Here is a 20645-nt window from a genome sequence, read left to right as displayed (position 1 = left end):
ATGCCCCAGAGTTAGTGGAGTGTTTTTGCGGCGGGTGCATAATATCCAGAGAAAATTCTGCAAAGTAGCCTTTTTCTAGGATGAAACACCCCCCCCCCCAAAACCCACCCTCAGAATTTTTTTTCAGAAACGTCTCAGAAATTTCAAGTCAGCCTTATGACATAATAGCCCGGGTAGGTCTGTATGCATATTCTTGTTTTTTGCTTTCTGGCCAGCTGTCTGGAAAACAAAGGGAAAGGTCATTTTCTTCCCACTTCAGCATTTTCTTTTTCAAGCTGTACACCATAAGTGAATAGCCTGTGTCCCAGGGCCTGGCATAAGCTCCACCAGGATCTGCTCCTAGGTCTGACAGACAGACAGACAGACAGAGATTTATTTATTTTAATTTCAAGAGTTGGCAGTTCTAAGACAAATGTACACAATGATGCTGTTGGATTAGAAGATACAAAAGATCCCTCCTGCGGTTAAGAGTTGCCACCAGCCCATTTTTTAACTGGCCCCTCCACCCGTGCTGTAACAACAGCCAAGTATGCAAAACTTAATTAGGTGAAGCTTTTCATTCTTTTCTCTTTTTTTTGAAAAGATATTTATTAAAGTTTCAAACAATAAAACAGTGAAGCTTTTCATTCTTGCCATTCACCTCCTTGTCAGAAAAGGCTTCCCCTACTACCTTTCTGGGTATTCCCGAGTGCTTTTGAGGACTCAGGAGTAATATGCTGGTTCTCCATTCATTGGGCAAAACATCTACACAACAGCAGAGACTCGTACTCTACGTCAGGGGTAGCCAATGTGGTGCCTCCAGATGTGATCAGACACCATCTCACCTCAGCCCCAGCCAACGTGGTTCCTCGTCAAGGAGGATGGGAGCTGAAGTCCAGTGTCATCTGGAGGGCATTTGGAGGGCATCTGTAGCTGCTCTACAGCTTCTCTGGTCTAACCATTAATCTAGTTTAGTCAGATAGAAGTCCTGGGATCTAAGAATTTACCAAGCCTTGGTAAATACAGCGAGTAAATAAGAGGGTGGACAAGAAAGAGGCTGGATACCACAAAAAGAACTCTGCTGGATCAGACCAACAGCCTGTCTAGTTCAGTATCCTGTTTCTTGCAGCGGCCAGTCAATTGCTACCAGGAAATCCACAAGCAGGGTGTGGAGCTAACTACTCTCCTTTCTTCTTTTGTTTCCAGTATGTGGTATTCAAGAGATACACTGCCTCTGGACAGGGAAGTTCCATTTAGCCCTCATGGTTAAAACCTATTCTCCATTGGTTTGTCCAGGACCCTTTAAAGCCACTTAAGCCAGCGGAAATTGCCATATCTTCAAGGGTAGTCCTATGTAGAATACACTATAGCAATCTAACCAGGAAGTTACCAAAGCATGAATTACTGTGGCTAAGCTACCTGGTCCGGGAATTGATGTAGCTGCCTGTAGCTGGAAATAGGTATTCCATGCTGCTGATGCCACTTAGACCACAGTTGACAATGCTGGATCAAGGAGCACTCCCAGCTACAAACCTGCTCCTTCAAGGGGACTGCAGTCCCATCTAGAACAGGCCATCTACTCAGTTCCTAGACACAGGAACCACCAACCCACAAAGCACCATCTTATCAGGATTCAGCTCATTACTCTGTATAGAAAACTGGTCCAGCACTTGCACAGCCTCACCTGCTTCAGGTGACAAGGAGCAGCAGAGTTGGCGTCACCTGCACATTGATGCCAATGCGCCCATAGGCGCCGACTCCATGGGGCTTGAGGGGGCCCGAGCCCCCTCAAAAATTCGTTTGGGGGGGCTCCGCCCCCCCAATAATCTCTGGCGCCCCTCCAGCAGAGCGCCATCGCCGCCCCTCCCCCAGCCCAAAATGCACAGGGAGGGGCGGGCTGCATGCCTCCTGCCCTCCCTCCCGAGCAAAAGCTCCACCCAATTTCCTTTGGAGCTGATTAATAGGCGCAGCACGCTCTCCCCTATTCGCTCACGAGGAGGCGGCGCCACTTTATTTGCATATTCATGAGCTTATTTATTATTCATGAGCTTTCCCGGGCCCCCCCAATATTTTTTATAAGTCCGCGTCCCTGAATGCGCCTCCAGTCCCCTTATGATCACTCCCAGTGGCTTCATATAGAAATGAATGAGGATGGAAACTTATGGGATCCCAGTGAATTTCATGAATTAATTACGCATTGTGTGAAGAAGCACCTTCTTTTGCCTTTTCTGAATCTATTAAAGAAGGAAAGGAAGGAGGGCATAAGATAAGTGATGAAGAAACAATGACAACATCGACTGCCAATCAACATATCTAATTAGATTATGGGAGAGGGACAGCGCTCCAACTCCATCATTTAGCTGTCCCTTTCTGTCCTTTCCTAGCTCTGTGATATCCATTTGCATCCTGGGGGTGGGATATGATGCTTTTTGACCCAGTACGAGATAAACAAGACCCAGCACTGAACCAGTCTCTCTCTCCTCCCCCTCCTGCCACGACCACCATTGCCTCGTGAAGTTGATGCTTTCGTTGAGTTGTCCATCACCACGTCAGGATCTCTTTCCTGCTTAGTCGTTGCCAGTTCAGACCCACCAGGGTATCACATAGCATTAGGGTGGCCAAATGCAGAAGAGCAGAGGGCTCCTGTGCTTCAACAACTGTGTAGCAGGGGGGATTTCAATAGCAAGGACAGCAACTTCTGTAGGCTACACCTGCCAAAACTCCCTCTTCTACACAACTATTGAAAGTGCAGGAGCGCCTCCTCCATTGCACCCTACTTAGTTCAAGCTTGTTGGCTGACTGCTGCTCCATTCATGTGACAATGGCAGCGTCCCTCCTTTAAAAGTAGGTGAGGGACAAAATCTGGACAGGAGGGTGGATCCAGAGGCCACTTTGGCAGGTAGGTGGGGCCACTTATATTCCTGGTTTGATTTCAAACCACACAGGCAAAGGTAGCAGGGCTGGCAGATTAAAATCAAAGCATGAAGGCTAATGATACATTTCACAGTGGGGCTTAGCTGATTATCACCCACAGCAAGCCCTGTTTTGGGCAGGGATTGGTTGCACTACAGAATTCCCAGAAACTCAGTAGTGTACCTGGTCCCTACTGGGCTGCCTGTCAGCACTCACCTGCAAAATTAGCACTCCTCCTGAGCCTCCTTGTTCTTGACCTCCACCCTAAAGTCCTTACAGCAGTGACAGGGAACATGTGGCACTCCAGATGCTGTAAGACTGCAGCTTCCATCAGTCCCAGCCAACATGGCCAGTGGTCTGGGATTATGGGAGCTATAGACCAAGGATACACAGTCCCCATCCCTATCTTATATGGTGGCCTCGCTTATGTCTGAAAACTTTCACAGATGTAGGTAGCCAGGAAACCGGAAGGTTAGGAAATGGATTACTGTTGCCTTTGCCTTGTGGATAGATGACGTCTCTCTTCTCCTTGCCAAATGAGGTGGAACTGATGTTGCAGCCCTTGTACTTGTTGTTCAGGAAAGCCTGTGCTGTGCAAACAAGGCAAGTGTTACTCCTATCAGCACAAACTAATTTTGCGTGGCCCAGAGATTAAAAGATAAACATCCTTCCCCACCCTATGTTGGTTTAGCTTTCAAGGGCTGCAGGCAGGTGTTACCTGCCACCTTGATACATTGGTTACCTGGGTAAGTTCCCAGCCAGGATTAGTCTGGAATGTTCCGCTTTATTCTTTCCACTCCCATAGGCAAGGGGTTAGTATAAATATGATTCTGCCTTTACTATAATAGTCCATCTATTACAGTCCTGTGACTTTCGGCTCTTTCGTAAACAGAATTTTGGCTTGGGAATTTCGTAGCTGTTCCCATGTCCATGCACATTCAACCCATCTATAGTTGCAGTGCTACACAAAACACACAAGACCCTTAGTGAACACCCCTCCCTCTCTCATTTCCATATGTAAACACACACACACACGATCCCCATCACCATACCGTTATTTGCTTTCATTGACATCATTGCTTTAATGCTATAAGCAAGCCTTTCAGGTCTGCAAGGATGTTAACGACATATTTTGATGGTATCAGGGTGCCTGCCTTAAATGGTTGGTCAGATGCAGGTGCTAGCTAGGCTGTACTACGGTCACCTTTTCTGTCCAGTCTGAGCCGCCATTTTTTCCTGGCCCAGTAGATGGTCCATAGCAGGGGTGGGGGTCTTTTTTCAGCCTGAGGGCTCCATTTCCTTCTGGGCAAAACCTTCTGGGGGCCACATGCCAGTCATAGAAGGGCCAGATCCAGAAGTGGGCAGAGCAACAAATGCAATTTTTATCTTTGTCCAATAGGATAGTTTCTGAACACATTCAGTCAAGCAAGAGGCACAGTCAAGAGTCCAAGAACATATTCCTGTCAGACAAAAACACTCAGGGTGCAATGGAAGGTCAGCGAGGGGTGTGGCCTCGGAAGAGAGGTGGTGGCCTGGGGAGAGTGTTATGTACTGAAGTTTTCACCCTGGGCCAGCAGGGGGATACTGTAGATAGTTATGCAAATGAAGGATCGAAAGTGACGTTCAGTAATTGGATAGTTTTAGAAAGTTGCAACAGTTACGTTGTTCTGGAGCTCTATATAAGCAGGCTGACTGAGCTCTTCAGTTCAGTTCTATTCTGGCCTCTGAATAAACAAGAGCTGTTGAAGAATTGCTGTGTCGTCTGATATGTTCGCCCACAACTTAACAGAGAGTTCAGAGGGCAAATAGCAAGGCCAGTCATGAGGTTCCCCAGCCCTGGTTCCCTGTATACCTTGTGGCCCATTTATGAAGCCCCAATAAAAGGGTCTGTGTTTTATTTTCATTTTATGTGCAGCACCTAGTTTTTGCATCATTGGTATTATTGAGGATGATCAGTCTGATGCTACAGGGCATATTGTTCCCTGGCTGGGTACTGATACTGGGAGTGAGGTCTATGTGCAGTTCAGCTAAACTTAATAACACCATGAGATTGAGGCTGTGTCAGAATTGTCATTGAAACCTACCAAGTACTCCCTTCATCCCTTCATTGAGTGTAGGGTGGCAACGTGTTGGGCCCGGAAGCTTTTATGTGAAAAGAAAAGCTCCAATAAGTAATCCAATAAAAATAGGAAGTGACTCAGCCCAATTATGATCTTGCTAGGAGCAGCAGATCATATGTTGCATACACACCATACTTTTAAAACACATTCCCTCCTCCCCCCGAAAATTCTGGGAACTATGGCTCAGTCAGAGATAAACTGCAATTCTCCCAGGATTATTTGGGGAGGGGGTGAGAAAAGATGAATTAAATGTATGGTTTGCATGCAGCCTCAGCCAGAATTTGCTAGCAAATACGATGCCAAGTAGACAATTCCTCTCTTTTTTATCCTCCCCCCCAAAAAACAATACAAAAATATAACAAAACTCTCACATAGTTTCGTGTGGGGAAAAATATATAAATGAAACTCCAGTCCAAGAAAAAATCTTTACAAAGAAAGAACAGTTGTTACTATGCAACCCACAGATCTGAAAATACTTTTTGGACTGTTCTGTTATATTCAGTTCTATTTGTAAAAGCAATAAATCTCAACTAGTCAGCAGCAAACATGTATTTCCATTTCTTCCCTTTGGCCACGCATAACTTTTGTGTAAGTTTCTCAATAAGGGCAATTTCCCAGACCTCGTTACGCCACCTAGCCAAGCTTTAGATCCTTCCAGAACCTGATAATAATAGCTCTTGCCACTACAAGTAAATATCCAATTAAATTCTTATTTTGTCATTCCAGATTTTCTCCCATGAACAAATTTAGTAATGCTAGCTCTAGGGTTTCCTTGAGTTGTTGCCCTGTTATGTTCAGGATTTCTTGTGTGTGTGGTGGGCGGGGCGGTCCCAAAATTTAATAACTTTACCACACTTCCATCAGGCCATTCCTTTGTAATGGTGTAGGGGTATAGGTAATAAGATTGCCAGTTCCTGATCCAAACAGAGCTCCTTGTGGTTATGATGTTCTTTTCCTGTCTTTTCTGGGCTGGGCTGGGCTAGAGAGTACTTCAGTGGGTGAGGTAACTGTGGGATAACCAGCCTCATAGAACCAACATGCTTAAGTCTAATTGATGCATGAAGGGGTTAACACCATAGAGTAAGCTGTCCTGCCAGGCTTAGCTAAGTCACTCCCCTCACCTTGGGAGGAAGGTTATCAATCCTATTGTTCACCTTCAGTCTACCTGAGAAGCTCAGCATGTAGAGAGGCTAAGCTTGTTCTTGCTTAGTTGCATGGCTCTCACAAGCCATTCTTAAGTTTCTATACCAATAATGTAGGAACTTTCACTACTTTGTAACCGCTAAGTTTTACTGCCTGTGCAACCTATTCTGAAGCACATGAATCTGACCTTTGGAGAGTTTGTAAGTTAAACCTTTTGTAAGGCTTCTACATTAACCCTTGTTTTAACTTACCTCACGTGTGGTATTTTTCTATGCTAGGGGAGAGGGAAGCTCTGGAAGAAACTTTACCTTGATGCATATTTTGTGATTTTAAATCTCTGCTGGGGTTCTCTCACCAATGAGTACTTACCCCAAACCTGGATCTTGGCATCCAGGGAATTTTCCTTTCTATATCATTTTTCTTTTGAACCAACAGTAACTCGGATCACAGCACTGCAATGATGAAAAGTTCTGTAGTTCCCTACCACACCACTTAAAGACAAATGAGGTTCATTCCAAAGTGGAATCCCAGCCATGATAAAAAATATGGGGGGGGGGGGAGTTCCATATTGGCTATGGTGCGAAATATGCTTGAATTGTATTTTCTTAGCCAACTCTCAGAGTGAGTAGCTGAACACATCCACAGCTTGTTTGATTTACCATAGAATGAGACATTAGAACTTCTATACTATCCAATTTCCTATTTCTGATCCAAAATAATCTCCTTTATGAGTCTTCAAAGCTGTGTGATAGGGAACTACAGCTTTTTTCATCATGGCAGAGTGCTTTCTTGGCTGAGTCGCAGAAGACTTCCTGCCTGCCTTGCAGGCTTTCCCCCACTTGCCTTGGGAGAGTGGGGCCCTGACTGACTCCAGCTGGGGGGGGGTTATTGGGGTTATTGATATTAATTCTTTGTGTCTTCATTTTAGATTTTTCTCACGATTTATGTGGAATTAGTTCAATTTGGTTGTGAAATTTTTGATATGTTATTGTTTATGGCTACTTATAATTATGTAATTTTTTGTATGTTGCAAGCCACCTTGACCATGGTTCTAACTTTGGAAAGGCGGCTTGCAAATGCATGGATGGATGGATGGATGGATGATTTTCTGTAGATCTGGATGATGTTTTAGTAGATTCCACGTCTGCTTGTTTTCTGCTGCTAGGCCAGACACTCTGTATGTTAAATCAGCTGTTCCTATTTATGATTATATATGTCTGAGGCTCCATTTTTTCATTTGAAATATAATTGAAATGCTGGTGTTGGTTTCTAGATCCCAACTGAATATGAAGCTACTAGTGCTACCTCCCCTGGGAACATTTCCTGTATAAAGGGGTGATGTGATTTTCCTTGAGCAGCTGTGACTGAATGTCACTTTGAGATCCCAGCATGGGAGGTGTGCCGTCATCATGTGTCCATGATGGGGCCAGGAGCAGGTTAGCATCTAGGGCAGCCCTAGAGTCTGCTTGTATCCGTGTCTCTTAAACACAGCACAAGTCGTCTTGTTCCACAACACAGGCTGATGCAGAAGTTAGCAATTAACTAAAGGAATTTCTGAGGAGGAGGGGAGTGCAGGATGGCTCTGAGGGGCAGCACAAGACTCTTTAGACTTTGCTCCTATCCCGTGTATAAAGGACAGCTTGTGTTTCACCAGCCACTTTGCCTTCGAGGGAAGCGTGGATGTAGGGAGTGACCTTGAGCCCTGGGTGGCCTACCTGAAGCAGGTAAGGGAACAAGTAGGGACAAGAGTCTAGGGAAGCACTAAGGGACTGAGGCTGAGGCAACCTGGGACCACCAGCCAACCAAGAAGGGCACCTTCACCAGGCATGGTGAATCCAAGCCACTCTAAAACAGGCTCTTGGCCCTCTGATACACTGAAACCCAAAATGTCTCATAGGATGACCAGCCCAATGCCAGGCAGGACCTCACTAGTTATATCCATACCAGGCTGAACCCATCTGACCTTTTGGATAGTGTGATTTCTCTCTCAAACTGCTGAAACCTCAGGTAGGGACTCTTTTCTGTTAGTCCAAGTTTTTTAGCCTTGAAAGTAATATGGAACTAGTCTGAAGCAAATGCTATGCTTTTGCTATGATTTCAAGAGTATTCTGTGCCCCTGGGGGGGGGGGGACACATATTTGATTAAGAGCCATGCCTTCTTGCTGCATGTGGGTGAAGCAGCTGGCAGTTACTTGCAAGCAAGACCCTTGTTTATGACCTATGTCTGTACAGATTGGCAGGCAATGATGTTACCTTATGGAAGAGAGAGTCCAGTCCAATGCCGCCGACCTACAGGAGGAGGAAGGGTCTTGCGGGCACCACCGTATTCCTACTGCCCCAGCCCCCAAGGTACTTAGCACGGGTGCCGACTCCTGCACCTGACTGTTCATACAACACACCTCTTATTCACTCTCTTATTCACTCTGCCTTCTTCTTGTCTTCCCTCTCTCTTCTGGAAGTACTGGGTGTTTGCTTGTTTTCTGTACAGTTAGCTCTCAAATAGAGCTGTGTCTAGTCTACTTATTGCTAAAACAAAAAGACTCCAGGCAGAAGCCACAGCAGGTGCAAGGATGACAGCAGCTCACCTGTGGGAAGGGATAAATATGGTACTTCCACAACCTTGTGTCCTCCAGATATTTGTTAGACTCCAACTCCCAACCACCCCGGTCAACACGGCCAGTGGTCAGGGGTAATGAGAGTTAAAAGGTAAAGGGACCCCTGACCATTAGGTCCAGTCGTGGCCAACTCTGGGGTTGCGGCGCTCATCTCGCTTTATTTGCTGAGGGAGCCGGCGTACAGCTTCCGGGTCATGTGGCCAGCATGACTAAGCCACTTCTGGCGAACCAGAGCAGCACACGGAAATGCCGTTTACCTTCCCGCTGGAAGCGGTACCTATTTATCTACTTGCACTTTGACGTGCTTTCGAACTGCTAGGTGGGCAGGAGCAGGGACCGAGAGATGGGAGCTCACACCATCACGGGGATTCGAACCGCCAACCTTCTGATTGGCAAGTCCTAGGCTCTGTGGTTTAACCCACAGCGCCACCCGCGTCCCAATGAGAGTTACAATCCTACAAAATCTGGAGGGCACTAGGATAGTCTGTTACTTTGGGTATTGCATTTTCCTGGGAAAGTATTGGGGCTCTTAAATATGGCACTGAAGATGGCCTTTTTGGGGGGGGGATGCTGGCCTATCATGGGATGGTGCAGCAGGATTTCTTTCTGCTGGATCCTTTTTCGTTGATTAGTTCCAAGGATAGTCTCCAGAGATGCTCTGTGAACTGCTTTACTCACAACAGGATATCCTGACCTGGGACACAAGTTAGTAATCCACATCTTTCTCCATAGCTCTACAGAGGATTCCTGACCCTAGAGCATATCTGTTCCCCACAGTCAGTACTGTGAGTCATCTGAACCATGAGTACCTTTGCCCAGGTTCTCCTGGGAAGTTGTCTGAAACCATGGAGAAGTATGAACTGGACACTCATTCCTCCAAGCCATGGAAGAGCCCCCACGCAGGCTTGGACGAAGGGCAGAAACCAGGTAAGGGAAATATGCACAGGGCCCTGCTAAACATAAGCAGCTGTACTGAAGCTCCCTCCATTATTCAGTCTGTTTATTTATTATTGCAAGTAGGGAACATGGGGCCCTCCAGATGTTGTCAAACTACAACTCCCTATATTTGCAAAAATAATTTTAAAAACCCAAAAACATCTCACATAACCCGTGATTGTTGGCCATCATTTTTCTTATTATTATTATTTTGAATTGAATTTAGATACTGCCATAGACCTGGAGGTCTCAGGGCGGTTCATCTTGGTTGAGGCTGTTGGGATTCAGAGTACAACACCAGCTGGAGGGCCAAGGGGTTCCCACCCTTGTTTTAAATATGTATGCCCAATTTTAAAAACAACCTTTTTTCCAAAGCAGTTTACAAGGAGTAAAACTGATTAAAAATAAAGAAGACAAATACAAAATGTATTCTGTATAATGTTACATCCTGTTAACATTAAAACCAAAGAAGACAGCATAAAGGGGGTAGAAATTAAGAGGAAGCATGGCAGACCTCCCCAGGCAGTGTATTCCGCCACTGCGATGCCACCATTACTAAGGCCCTGTGAGTATCTGCATATCTCATAACCTGGGTGAGTTCACATAGGCAGAGGCGGTCCAAAAGCTATCCCTGCCCTTTTATCTACCTGGAGGGCATGCTCCAGCAGGGCACATCTGAGAAATAGTACAAAAGAGAAGAGCTAGCCAAGTTGCCAAAGGGCACTGAGATGCAAAGTCAGGATTGCGAAAGTCACAACTTCTCCATGTACAGTGGTACCTCAGGTTACAGACGCTTCAGGTTACAGACTCCGCTAACCCAGAAATAGTAACTCAGGTTAAAAACTTTGCTTCAGGATGAGAACAGAAATCATGCTCTGGTGGCGCGGCGGCAGCGGGAGGCCCCATTAGCTAAAGTGCTGCTTCAGGTTAAGAACAGTTTCAGGTTAAGAACAGACCACCGGAACGAATTAAGTTCTTAACCCGAGGTACCACTGTATCTTTCCAAGAAGGTATCAACTAGATCAGGGGTAGCAAACATAGTACCCTCCAGATATTGTTGGACTCCAGCTCTCATCAGCCCCAGCCATCACAGGTGACAGGAACTGAAGTCCAGCAACATCCAGAGGTCACCATGTTAACTTCTGAACTAGCTCAAGGGTAGCTATCAAATTCCATCATGGGGAACCTCTCTAAATCCAGAAGGTGGTAGTGAAGGTGGGGTGGAGGGGAGAGGTTTGTTTTCCTAGGGAGAAATTAAGGGCCTCGTCAAACAATGTTCTGTTATTCAATGAATATATTCTGATTTATTGGGCGGGATCCAGAGCTCTTCCTTCAAGCTAGTATTGTTGCAGTGTGATATGACGTTATCCTGAGATTCAAGCAGAATTGTTCTGTGTAGGGGTCGCCCGTCCCCACAGCTACAGTCTCTGTATGCTCGGGTTGCCATATATTGAAGAGCAAAAAAGAGCCGCTGCCAGCCCAAATCGTGGAGAGAGGTGCACAGGGCTGCTGCTGTGCCCACACCCCTCTTTCTCTGGCTCAGGCTGGCAGTGACCACAGATTGCAGAGCAGCCCAAGCCGAAGCTGCTGCCAGCCCAAGCGGAGGCAGGACCCCAGCTCTGAGCTGATCTTTGCTGCTATGCCCTCGCTCTACTGTGGCACTTTGTCTTCCAGGGCACAGTGCCTTCCCGAGCATGCACATGCCCCCCCAACCCCCAAATACCCTCCCAAACTCAGACATTTCCTTTAAAATGTAAACATCTGCCCAGATGGGCTTGTTGCCCCCCCCCACAAAAAAAGAGGACATGTCCTGGTTTTCCTGTATGTATGGCAACCCTATTGTAGGCTAATGGCACTGCTGTATGTAAAGTGTTTTTAACTGTTGCACAAATAACATGGGTTTCTGTTGAATGCTGCCTATAACATCATTGGCAACAACTCTTTCCGCCCATGCCTCTGCCATTCCATAACCTTAAAAGTGCTTTAGATGCTGCGTCCTCCTCCACAATGCAAATCCAGCATGAGAGTACTTATGTAGAACACACATTATAGACAATCACCAGCATGGCTTCCCTACGGCAATGCCTTGCTATTTTGTCATTGATTGAATTTTAATTATTCCTTTTGCTACAAATGTTCAAAGGCATTCTTTTTTGCTGCACGTATGCAGTGTAAGTGAACCCATCTTATGAGCACAGATAATTGCCCAGCTGCCTTTGCAAAGTCCATTGTTGCTAAACCCACAATGTTTAAGAAGTCTGTGAAAAGGGAATGAGGGCTGCTGCGTGCGTTCAAGTAAGGGTGCTGGCAAAACTGAATGTCCCTGCTTAAATGCTTGTGTGCAGGATTGAGGGGGAATGAGTTCCATGTGCTTTGATCCTGTGAGCTACTGCTGCAGCTCCCTTGCCCTGCTCAAGATACCAGAAATTGACCTTGGGGCAAGGGCAGTGACTTCTGCTCCCTAGCTTCACTAGATGTTCACAAAAACATTTGCTTTCAGGGTGAGCTGCAGGATGCTTGTGCATTCACAAAGGGAACCCCTCCAGATAAGCCACAGCCACATTCTTCTTTGCTTCTCCATGATCTTCCCCATGGTCTTCACTGCCTGGTCAGAATATAGGAATATGGGAATCTTCCTTATACCAGATCAGACTGTTTCTCTGTTTAGCCTAGTATTCCAGGTATCTTCAACTTTTCAGATCCAGGACCCACTTTTAGCCCAAACAAGAATTTGCATGGTGCTAGTGCTCCTGTTGTGTCTCATCTTGTACTAGTGAGTCCTGATCCACCACTTGAATTCCACTGGACTCTACTCTTACCAGCGATGGCTTTCAAAGAGTCTCAGGCAGATGTTTTGCACAACACCTGCATCACTTGACATCACCACCTTGCTGATGCTAAGCAGATCTAGGTTTGGTTAGTACCTAGAGATGTGACTGCCTGGGAGCCAGCTTGGGTGCCATGGTCATCCCCTCAGGTGCCATGATGGAAGAAAGGTGGAATATAAACGTTGGACATGAAGAAGAAGACAACAATGAAGAAGACAACGCACCTTGTACAGCAGGGATGGATAAGTTGTGTCCTCTCCCATGCTTTGGACTACAACACCCATCATCCCTGACCACTGGCCATGCTGACTGATGAGAACTGGAGTCCTATAATATCTGCAGGTCTCTCCATCTCTGGCGTGCGCTATTGCTGTTTTGCAGGAGATTACTGGTTTGGTTGCTTCCACACTAGCTTTCTCCAGCATTGCTGTCCGGTAACTCAGTTTTTATGAAGTATCCAGATGATGAAATTGTCAGCTCATTGCATTCCAGTGTTTATCACTTGATTTGTTTTTGCTGCTATTATTATTATTATTATTATTATTAAGCATCGGCCTGTCTAGAGCTTTTCGGGGATACCTTTAACTGAGCACTTTAACTGAGCACTTCCTGTTACCTCCGAGGATGTGGACAGGCTGCTTGGACGAGTGAAACCAACCACCTGTCTCCTGGATCCTTGCCCATCCTGGCTTATAAAAGCTAGCCGGGAAGGACTGGGCGATGGGCTTCGTGGGGTGGTGAATGCTTCCCTCCGTGAGGGAGCCTTCCCAGACCCGCTGAAAGAGGCGGTTATTAAACCGCTTCTTAAAAAACCATCTTTAGATGCGGCCACGATGGCCAACTATCGCCCAGTCTCAAAACTTCCATTCTTGGGCAAGGTGATTGAGCGAGCGGTTGCCGAACAACTCCAGGCACGCCTGGAAGAAGCGGACCATTTGGATCCCTTCCAGTCGGGATTCAGGCCTCATCATGGGACTGAAACTGCCTTGGTCGCACTGGTTGATGATCTCCGGCGGGCTAGGGACAAAGGTGAGAGCTGTTTCCTAGTTCTGCTAGATCTCTCAGCGGTGTTTGATACCATCGACCATAACATCCTTCTGGACCGTCTTCAGGGGCTGGGAGCTGGAGGCACTGTCATACAGTGGTTCCGCTCCTTCCTCCTGGGCCGTGTTCAGAAAGTGGTGGTGGGGGATGAGTGTTCAGACCCCTGGGCTCTCACTTGTGGGGTGCCTCAGGGTTCTGTCCTCTCCCCCATGCTTTTCAACATTTACCTGCAGCCGCTGGGAGAGATCATCAGGAGGTTTGGGCTGGGTGTTCATCAGTATGCGGATGATACCCAGCTCTACCTCTCTTTTAAATCAGAACCAGTGAGGGCGGTGAAGGTCCTGTGTGAGTGTCTGGAGGCGGTTGGAGGATGGATGGCGGCTAACAGATTGAGGTTGAATCCTGACAAGACAGAAGTACTGTTTTTGGGGGACAGGAGGCAGGCAGATGTGGAGGATTCCCTGGTCCTGAACTATGCCCCTGAAGGACCAGGTGCGCAGCCTGGGAGTCATTTTGGACTCACAGCTGTCCATGGAGGCACAGGTCAAATCTGTGTCCAGGGCAGCTGTTTACCAGCTCCATCTGGTACGTAGGCTGAGACCCTATCTGTCTGCGGACTGTCTCGCCAGAGTGGTGCATGCTCTGGTTTTCTCCCGCTTGGACTACTGCAATGCACTCTATGTGGGGCTGCCTTTGAAGGTGACTCGGAAACTACAACTAATCCAGAATGCGGCAGCGAGACTGGTGACTGGGGGCGGCCGCCGAGACCATATAACACCGGTCTTGAAAGACCTACATTGGCTCCCAGTACGTTTCCGAGCACAATTCAAAGTGTTGGTGCTGACCTTTAAAGCCCTAAACGGCCTCGGTCCAGTATACCTGAAGGAGCGTCTCCACCCCCATCATTCTGCCCGGATGCTGAGGTCCAGCGCCGAGGGCCTTCTGGCGGTTCCCTCATTGCGAGAAGCAAAGCTACAGGGAACCAGGCAGAGGGCCTTCTCGGTAGTGGCGTCCGCCCTGTGGAACGCCCTTCCAGCAGATGTCAAAGCGATAAACAACTACCTGACATTCAGAAGACATCTTAAGGCAGCCCTGTTCAGGGAAGTTTTTAACGTGTGATAATTTACTGTATTTTTGGTTTTTATGGAAGCCGCCCAGAGTGGCTGGGGAGGCCCAGCCAGATGGGCGGGGTATAAATAATAATAATAATAATAATAATAATAATAATAATAATAATGTTGAAAGGCTCAGCATGAATTATTAATTCCAGGTGTACCCGGTAAAGCTCTCAGCAATGAATATCCTTCTTTTTTTTTTTGGCTTGCTTATCTTAATTGCCCCAATACTACCCTACATTCCTGAGTTGGAGGGCACGAAAAAGGCTTAAATTATTAATACCTTTTTGAATTTAAATTTTCTGTTGTGAAATAGTGGTATTTCTCTAAAGAAATAATGGAGAAATCAGTAATCAAAGCCTCCCTCACTAGTCCCCAGATACAGAAACTGATATTGAGGCAATTAAGAGAAACTATTCAGGGGGCAATAAACAAAGTATTTGTTGCTAATCCACACCTCTAGCAATAAAACGGGCTGACTCTACACAAGCAGCAAACTTTTAATTAACAGTAGTGGCAATCTCTGCTGAACGGGAATTAGCTGTGACTAAACATTATAAGAAGGTCTCTTGGCCATAAGATACGGCACTGATGAGTAATATTGAGCTGTAATAAGTGCTTGTGTGCACCTCCCTTTTAATTTCCCTTGTAGTGAAGTGCAGAAAAGCAATGCCTCAACAGCACTCAAGAGCCCAAGTGTGGTAGCCACCATTATGCTTTGAGTTTCAAGCAACAGGAAGAAAAAAAGAAGTCTTGTTTACATCCTTTTTCAGTAAATGGGTTGCATCTTGGATTCTGTGTGTTCATCCTGACCACAGGCCCTTGTCTTTAACAGACGAAGCTTCAAAGAGGAGGCCCTCCCATTTACGTATCAGCAGAACGGACTGCAGTCATCACCTCAGTCATACCAGAGCAAGGTGCAATGGGAGGGAGGTGTGGCAAGTTGCTATGGAGACCATGCCGCGTCTTCCTGTCAGAGAGAGGGCCCAGGTGTCATGTGACATGGAAGCAGCACTCCTGCCATGTCTGCCAGGGGCCTTTGTGAGGAGAGGACGGGGAGGAGACCGCCAAGGAGCCCTCCCTGGTGGCTCCTGACATGGGAAATAACGTGCGGACCAGCAGCGCAGGAGGAGGGTGCTGTAAACAGGTTCTGTTCTGGAGCTGAGGCCTTGGGCCAGGGGGAGAGCCACATCCATGGGCAGACACAGGGAACCTGTGGCCATCCAGAGACAGTTGGACTACAGTTCCACCTATTCCCTGACTATGGGTCTTGCTGGCTGGGGCTGATGGGAGGTTCCCAATATCAGGAGGGCCTCAGGTTCCCCAGCCCTACCCTTGGGCAAGAGGGCAGTGACCACTTCTGGTGGGCTAGGCATACTATGCTACTTGGGCAAAATTGTAACCTGTAATAATAATAATAATTTTATTATTTGTAACCCACCCATCTGGCTGGGTTGCCCCAGCCGCTCTGTACCAGGTTCTGCAGGATTAGGGTGACCATAAACCATAGCCCAAAGATACAACTGTGTTCACAGGGACTTAATTTTCTCCGAGGAACAGCCTAAGGCTACCACCCCAAATAAGCCCCTTCCCCCAGAAAGATGCGACACCAAGGGACCAGTGACTCACCCATGCTTGATTTCTGGCCCCTCTACCATCAGTTCCAGGACTGCAGAAGCAGAAATAATGATAGGCCCAGAGCTCATTTGGAAGCCTAAGGCCTCGCTTCCCTCAAGGCTTGGGTAGAGGAGGAGACAAGGACTAGTCACTAGCACATGCTGTGGATCAAGGTGCTGGAAGAAGGTGGGGCAGCTGGGGTCTCAGTCTCTGCCTATGAATTGCTGGTGCAGCAGCTTCTCGCCCAGCTTTGCTGACCCAGCCCTGCATTTGCTGTCTCTTCTAGCTCCTTCCCAAGCTTTAGCCATCAATATTTTAGAACATAAGTAGAGGAGTGTCATCCCCCTCCCATCCTCCCATTTTGTATCTAGCTCAGCCATCTTGTGCCTTGGTATACTGCGCTGGGAGTGGCTGAATACCTGGCATAAGCTTCATCCACAGCTGCTGGTGAAATTACCATTACTTACATGGCGAGTTTAAAGCATGGGATGGAGAACTTGTGGTCCTCTAAGATGTTGTTGGATTTCAATTCCCACCAGCCCCAGCTGGCATTGTCAATAGTCAGGGATGATGGGAGCAACCTTTGAAGAGCCACAGGTTCCCCAACCCTGTTTCTAGGAACGAACCCAGTTCCCTCCTTTCCCCCAAGACTTCAGCTTCCCTTATAATAGCATGTTATTTATCTTGCTGTTGCAGTTTGCCTCGTAGCTCATTGGCTATTTAGCATTTAATCACTATATAATTAGAAATGTGGACACAACTTGATTTTTGTCTTCTAGTATCAGGAGAAGTGAGACTGAGCTATGCTTGTGCAAGAACAAAAAATAGCACAGAATATCTGAGAAACTCCCTAGATACAAACAAAGCAGTGGGAGACATTTTCACAATCACATACTGTTCCTCCATGTACTGTATGTTAAGTCTTAAGCTTTTTTCCTCAGCCAGTATGACCAAACTGCCAACTGCTTATGTGTGTGAACTTTCATTTCAAATTATAAAATCTGTGGGTCGTTCCAACCTGCTAGATAACACAGTGTGTGCAATGAGTCAATACTTTAATGTTGACTATTACTTCTTTTAAGACAGTGATGGGATTCTGTGGCCTTCTAAATGCTGTTGGACTCTCAACTCCCATCAGCCCCAAGCAGCACGGCTAATAGTCACAGGGATTATGGGAGTTGTAGTCAAACAACATCTGGATGGCCACAATTTCTCCATCCATGTTTCAAGAAAGCAATTTCAATTCGGAGCATGTCCCACTGAAGTCAGTGAGACACTTCTGAGTAAACTGGCATACAATAGGGTTGCATATTATAGGATGCAGCTGAGGAAATAAATAAGTTCAATAGCTACCTTTATGTCTGTTATCTTAATCAAGCTGATAAGGACTTTCACCATCACCCTTAACTCGGGCCTAACGAATATCCTAACATTCACCGTTAAACCCAAAATAAACAGAAGATGTGAGCATTTGTAAAAGTCAAAACCAGGGTCAGAATGCCTGAAGGGTATTGTGTGCAAAGCCGTAGATACAACTTCATCATGAATCAGTAATGATTCCCTGCTTGTTAGACTTGATGTGAGACATCAAGGCTGTGTAACAGTGACAACGACACACAATCTGTTTCCAGCTGATAAATATTGAGAGAGAACATTTCCCACAGAGAAGTCTCCCTTGAGAGAAACAGCTGAGGCATAGGATTGTGCAAACTAGCTCAAACCTTTGCTGACCCCCATCTCTCTCACACTCCCCTTCGGTCAGAGTTAAGGTGCTCATGTTGTGTTAGGACGCACTTCCTTTGCATTGTTCTCAGTTGCCCATGCTGGCTGCGTGGGTGCCTGAAGGATTGCAGTTCCCACTTCTGTCCATTTCCCTGCTGCGAAGCACTCAGCATTTATAGAAAGATGATTGGCAGGTTCCTTACTGTTACTAAGCAACCCACACTGGAGTTGAAATGAAATGGGTTTGTTTTTAGAACTGGAATGCCAGTGTGACTAAATGATGCCTCTCCTCCACCTCCCTCTTAGTGCAGTTTGGGGCACAAGCTGACCTGGTGGTCATTTTGTGCTTTTGCTTTGTACCTTTCCTCGTTATTTTTTTGTATTCTGGTTACAAGGACTGAAAAAAAAATCTCCCTGCAGAGATTCAGGGCTCATCCAGACTTCCTGTTGCACCATGTTTTCCAGGCTCAGGTCCGGAATTTAAATCTCCATGTCCACGTGTTTGGCTTTTCTTTCCCCCTCGACACTTTCCCTGGGAAAACTCACATTTTACCGGTGAATCGGAGCAATTGGCAATCCTCAGTGGAAGCTCAAGTCTCACCCACACTTCTGTTTATCTTGTGCCTAGAAAGCATGTGTCCGAGCAGGTTTCCTGTGCTCTTCTCCTTTCCAAGAAAAAACTCACTCTTTAGCAATATATCAGAACAAATGGCAATCCGGGGAATACCTGAATTGCCCTTTGCTCTGATGGAGTGCTAAAGAGTGGTTTCCCCCCCAGGCGAAAGCAGCTGGACAGGAGGAAGTGTGGAGAAGCCCTAAGTGTGGGGAAAGAAGGGAATCATTGGTGGGTGCAGGGGACTTGAGAGGCTTCAGTTGACCAAGATAATCTCTAACCTAATGTCTATTGTTCCATTGCAGCGCTTGGAAGATGGGCAAGGACCAAATCCATCCTCATCTCCATTCTCAAGGTGCCTCTGATGTTTGGCTTTTTGTTCCTGTTTGTGTGCTCCCTTGATCTGCTGAGCTCTGCTTTCCAGTTGGCAGGAGGTGAGGGTCACAATGTATGCCTGTCTCCCCTTCCTCCCTCCCTTTCTCTATAGGGTCCATGGGAATGAAGCTGCTTGATCCCCTTCCCTTTGGTCTTATTGCTTCCACTTCCTGCCTTTCTCTGGAACTGGAGTAGGTCCTGCTGAGTCCAGGCTATTGCAAAAGAGCCTGAGGTCAACAGCATGGAGAGGGAGAACTGTTTTCTCATTGCTCCCATGGCTAAAGATTGCCAATTCTGGACCCCTCCACCCAGATGTGCTTTTCCTGATGGGGAGTCCAGAATCCACAGAATCTCTTTCAAAAACAAGCCATTTTGCTTGGAACATTTATTTAGTTTTCTAGCGCAACTAGAAAATGACTCATCCAAATAGGAAGCATTTCTGGTTTGCTTTGTCTTGCTGCTTTACAAGCTGCATTTAAATTGTGGTAGGTACATCTGCTACATTTTGTAAGTGGCTCAAGGAAAATTCTGTCTTGCTTTGTAGGCCCTGCTTCTCAATGTTAGTATTTCATGCCTCCGATGCTGCAGATGTGATTGGTGTAATTCACATGCCTGTCTGGGAAGAGTGTGGGAATGGAAGACAGTCTTATTTCTTCTGCTATGTGTACTGTTACACTGTACTTTTGCTTTTGCTTTTGTTCTGTCTGTTCCCTCGGAGCTGGAAAGCATGCAATGATTCTTTTGTTGGTATGTAGTGTGTAAATAAATACATAGATTAGCTCTACAATGTCTCGTTCTTCTTGCTGTGTTACGCCAGAAGATTAGTGTGCATATATCAGTTGATGTATGTCGCTGAAGCGCACTGGAGAAGAAGGGGAATGCCTTTTAGGAACGCTCGGAGTTCGGGGGCTGCAGGGGCACCCCAGGTTTTTTTCCCAACAGTCAACCCCACCTCTCAGTCCTGAAATGTATTGTCATACCACTTTGTGTTCTCAGTTCAGCGTCTATCGGGGGCAGTGCAATATCTCATTATCCTTGTACTGCATTCTCTTCTTCTTTGGCGATCGCTCGTAGCCAAGTAAGATTGTCTTCCATGAATATGGTCTTAACAGTGTGTCCATAGGTGACTGAGGAGGCCAATTCTGAATCTGCACATCCTTCCACAGTGGGGAAATAGGTTTTCAGGCAGGAGTTGATCAAAGTGAGAGTGTGCCAAATGTGCCTTCCTCTTAGCTTGTTTCTCCCTTTCAGCCTGAGTAGGTGCTTCTTCAAAGTCCATGACACCTTTGGTAGAGGCTATTCTCCAATTGGAGTGCTCGCAGGCCAGTGTTTCCCAGTTGTCAGTGTTTATACTACATTTTTTTAGATTTGCCTTGAGAGCGTCTTTAAACCTCTTGTGTTGTTCACTGGCATTACACTTTCCATTCCTAAACTGGGAATAGAGTAGCTGCTTTGGAAGACGATAATCAGGCAACCAAACAACATGACCAGTCCAACGAATGTTGAAGAATCATTGCTTTGACATTGGTGATCTTTGCTTCTGACATTAATTCGCCTGTCTTACCAAGTGACAGTAATTTTTTTTTTTTTGAGACACCTGAATCCCAAATGGTTTTAGACCTTCT

The 20645-nt window shown here is 46.4% G+C and overlaps 1 protein-coding gene across 5 annotated transcripts in view; it reads left to right on the top strand.

Moving 5' to 3' along the window:
* Positions 1 to 6225: 6225 nt before the first annotated feature.
* SLC34A1 (solute carrier family 34 member 1) overlaps positions 6226 to 20645 on the top strand; it is a 21372-nt gene continuing 6952 nt past the window's right edge. The window contains exons 1-5 of one of the 5 annotated variants that reach the window (XM_028718512.2): positions 7762 to 7879; positions 8053 to 8162; positions 8388 to 8504; positions 9503 to 9697; positions 18951 to 19079. In XM_028718512.2, the coding sequence (XP_028574345.2) occupies positions 8399 to 8504; positions 9503 to 9697; positions 18951 to 19079 (430 nt within the window). In that variant the 5' untranslated portion in view covers positions 7762 to 7879; positions 8053 to 8162; positions 8388 to 8398. Of the gene's footprint in view, positions 6356 to 7761; positions 7880 to 8052; positions 8163 to 8387; positions 8505 to 9502; positions 9698 to 15001; positions 15611 to 15685; positions 15841 to 18950; positions 19080 to 20645 lie in introns of those variants that run through there. The other 4 variants (XM_077924673.1, XM_028718511.2, XM_028718513.2 and 1 more) reach the window with 4 other exon arrangements.

Source organism: Podarcis muralis, chromosome 2, assembly GCF_964188315.1.
Source record: "Podarcis muralis chromosome 2, rPodMur119.hap1.1, whole genome shotgun sequence".
Classification (NCBI taxonomy): Eukaryota; Metazoa; Chordata; class Lepidosauria; order Squamata; family Lacertidae; genus Podarcis; species Podarcis muralis.
The sequence above is the reverse complement of the archived record's forward strand: the minus strand, read 5'-3'. Positions and strand labels throughout refer to the sequence as shown.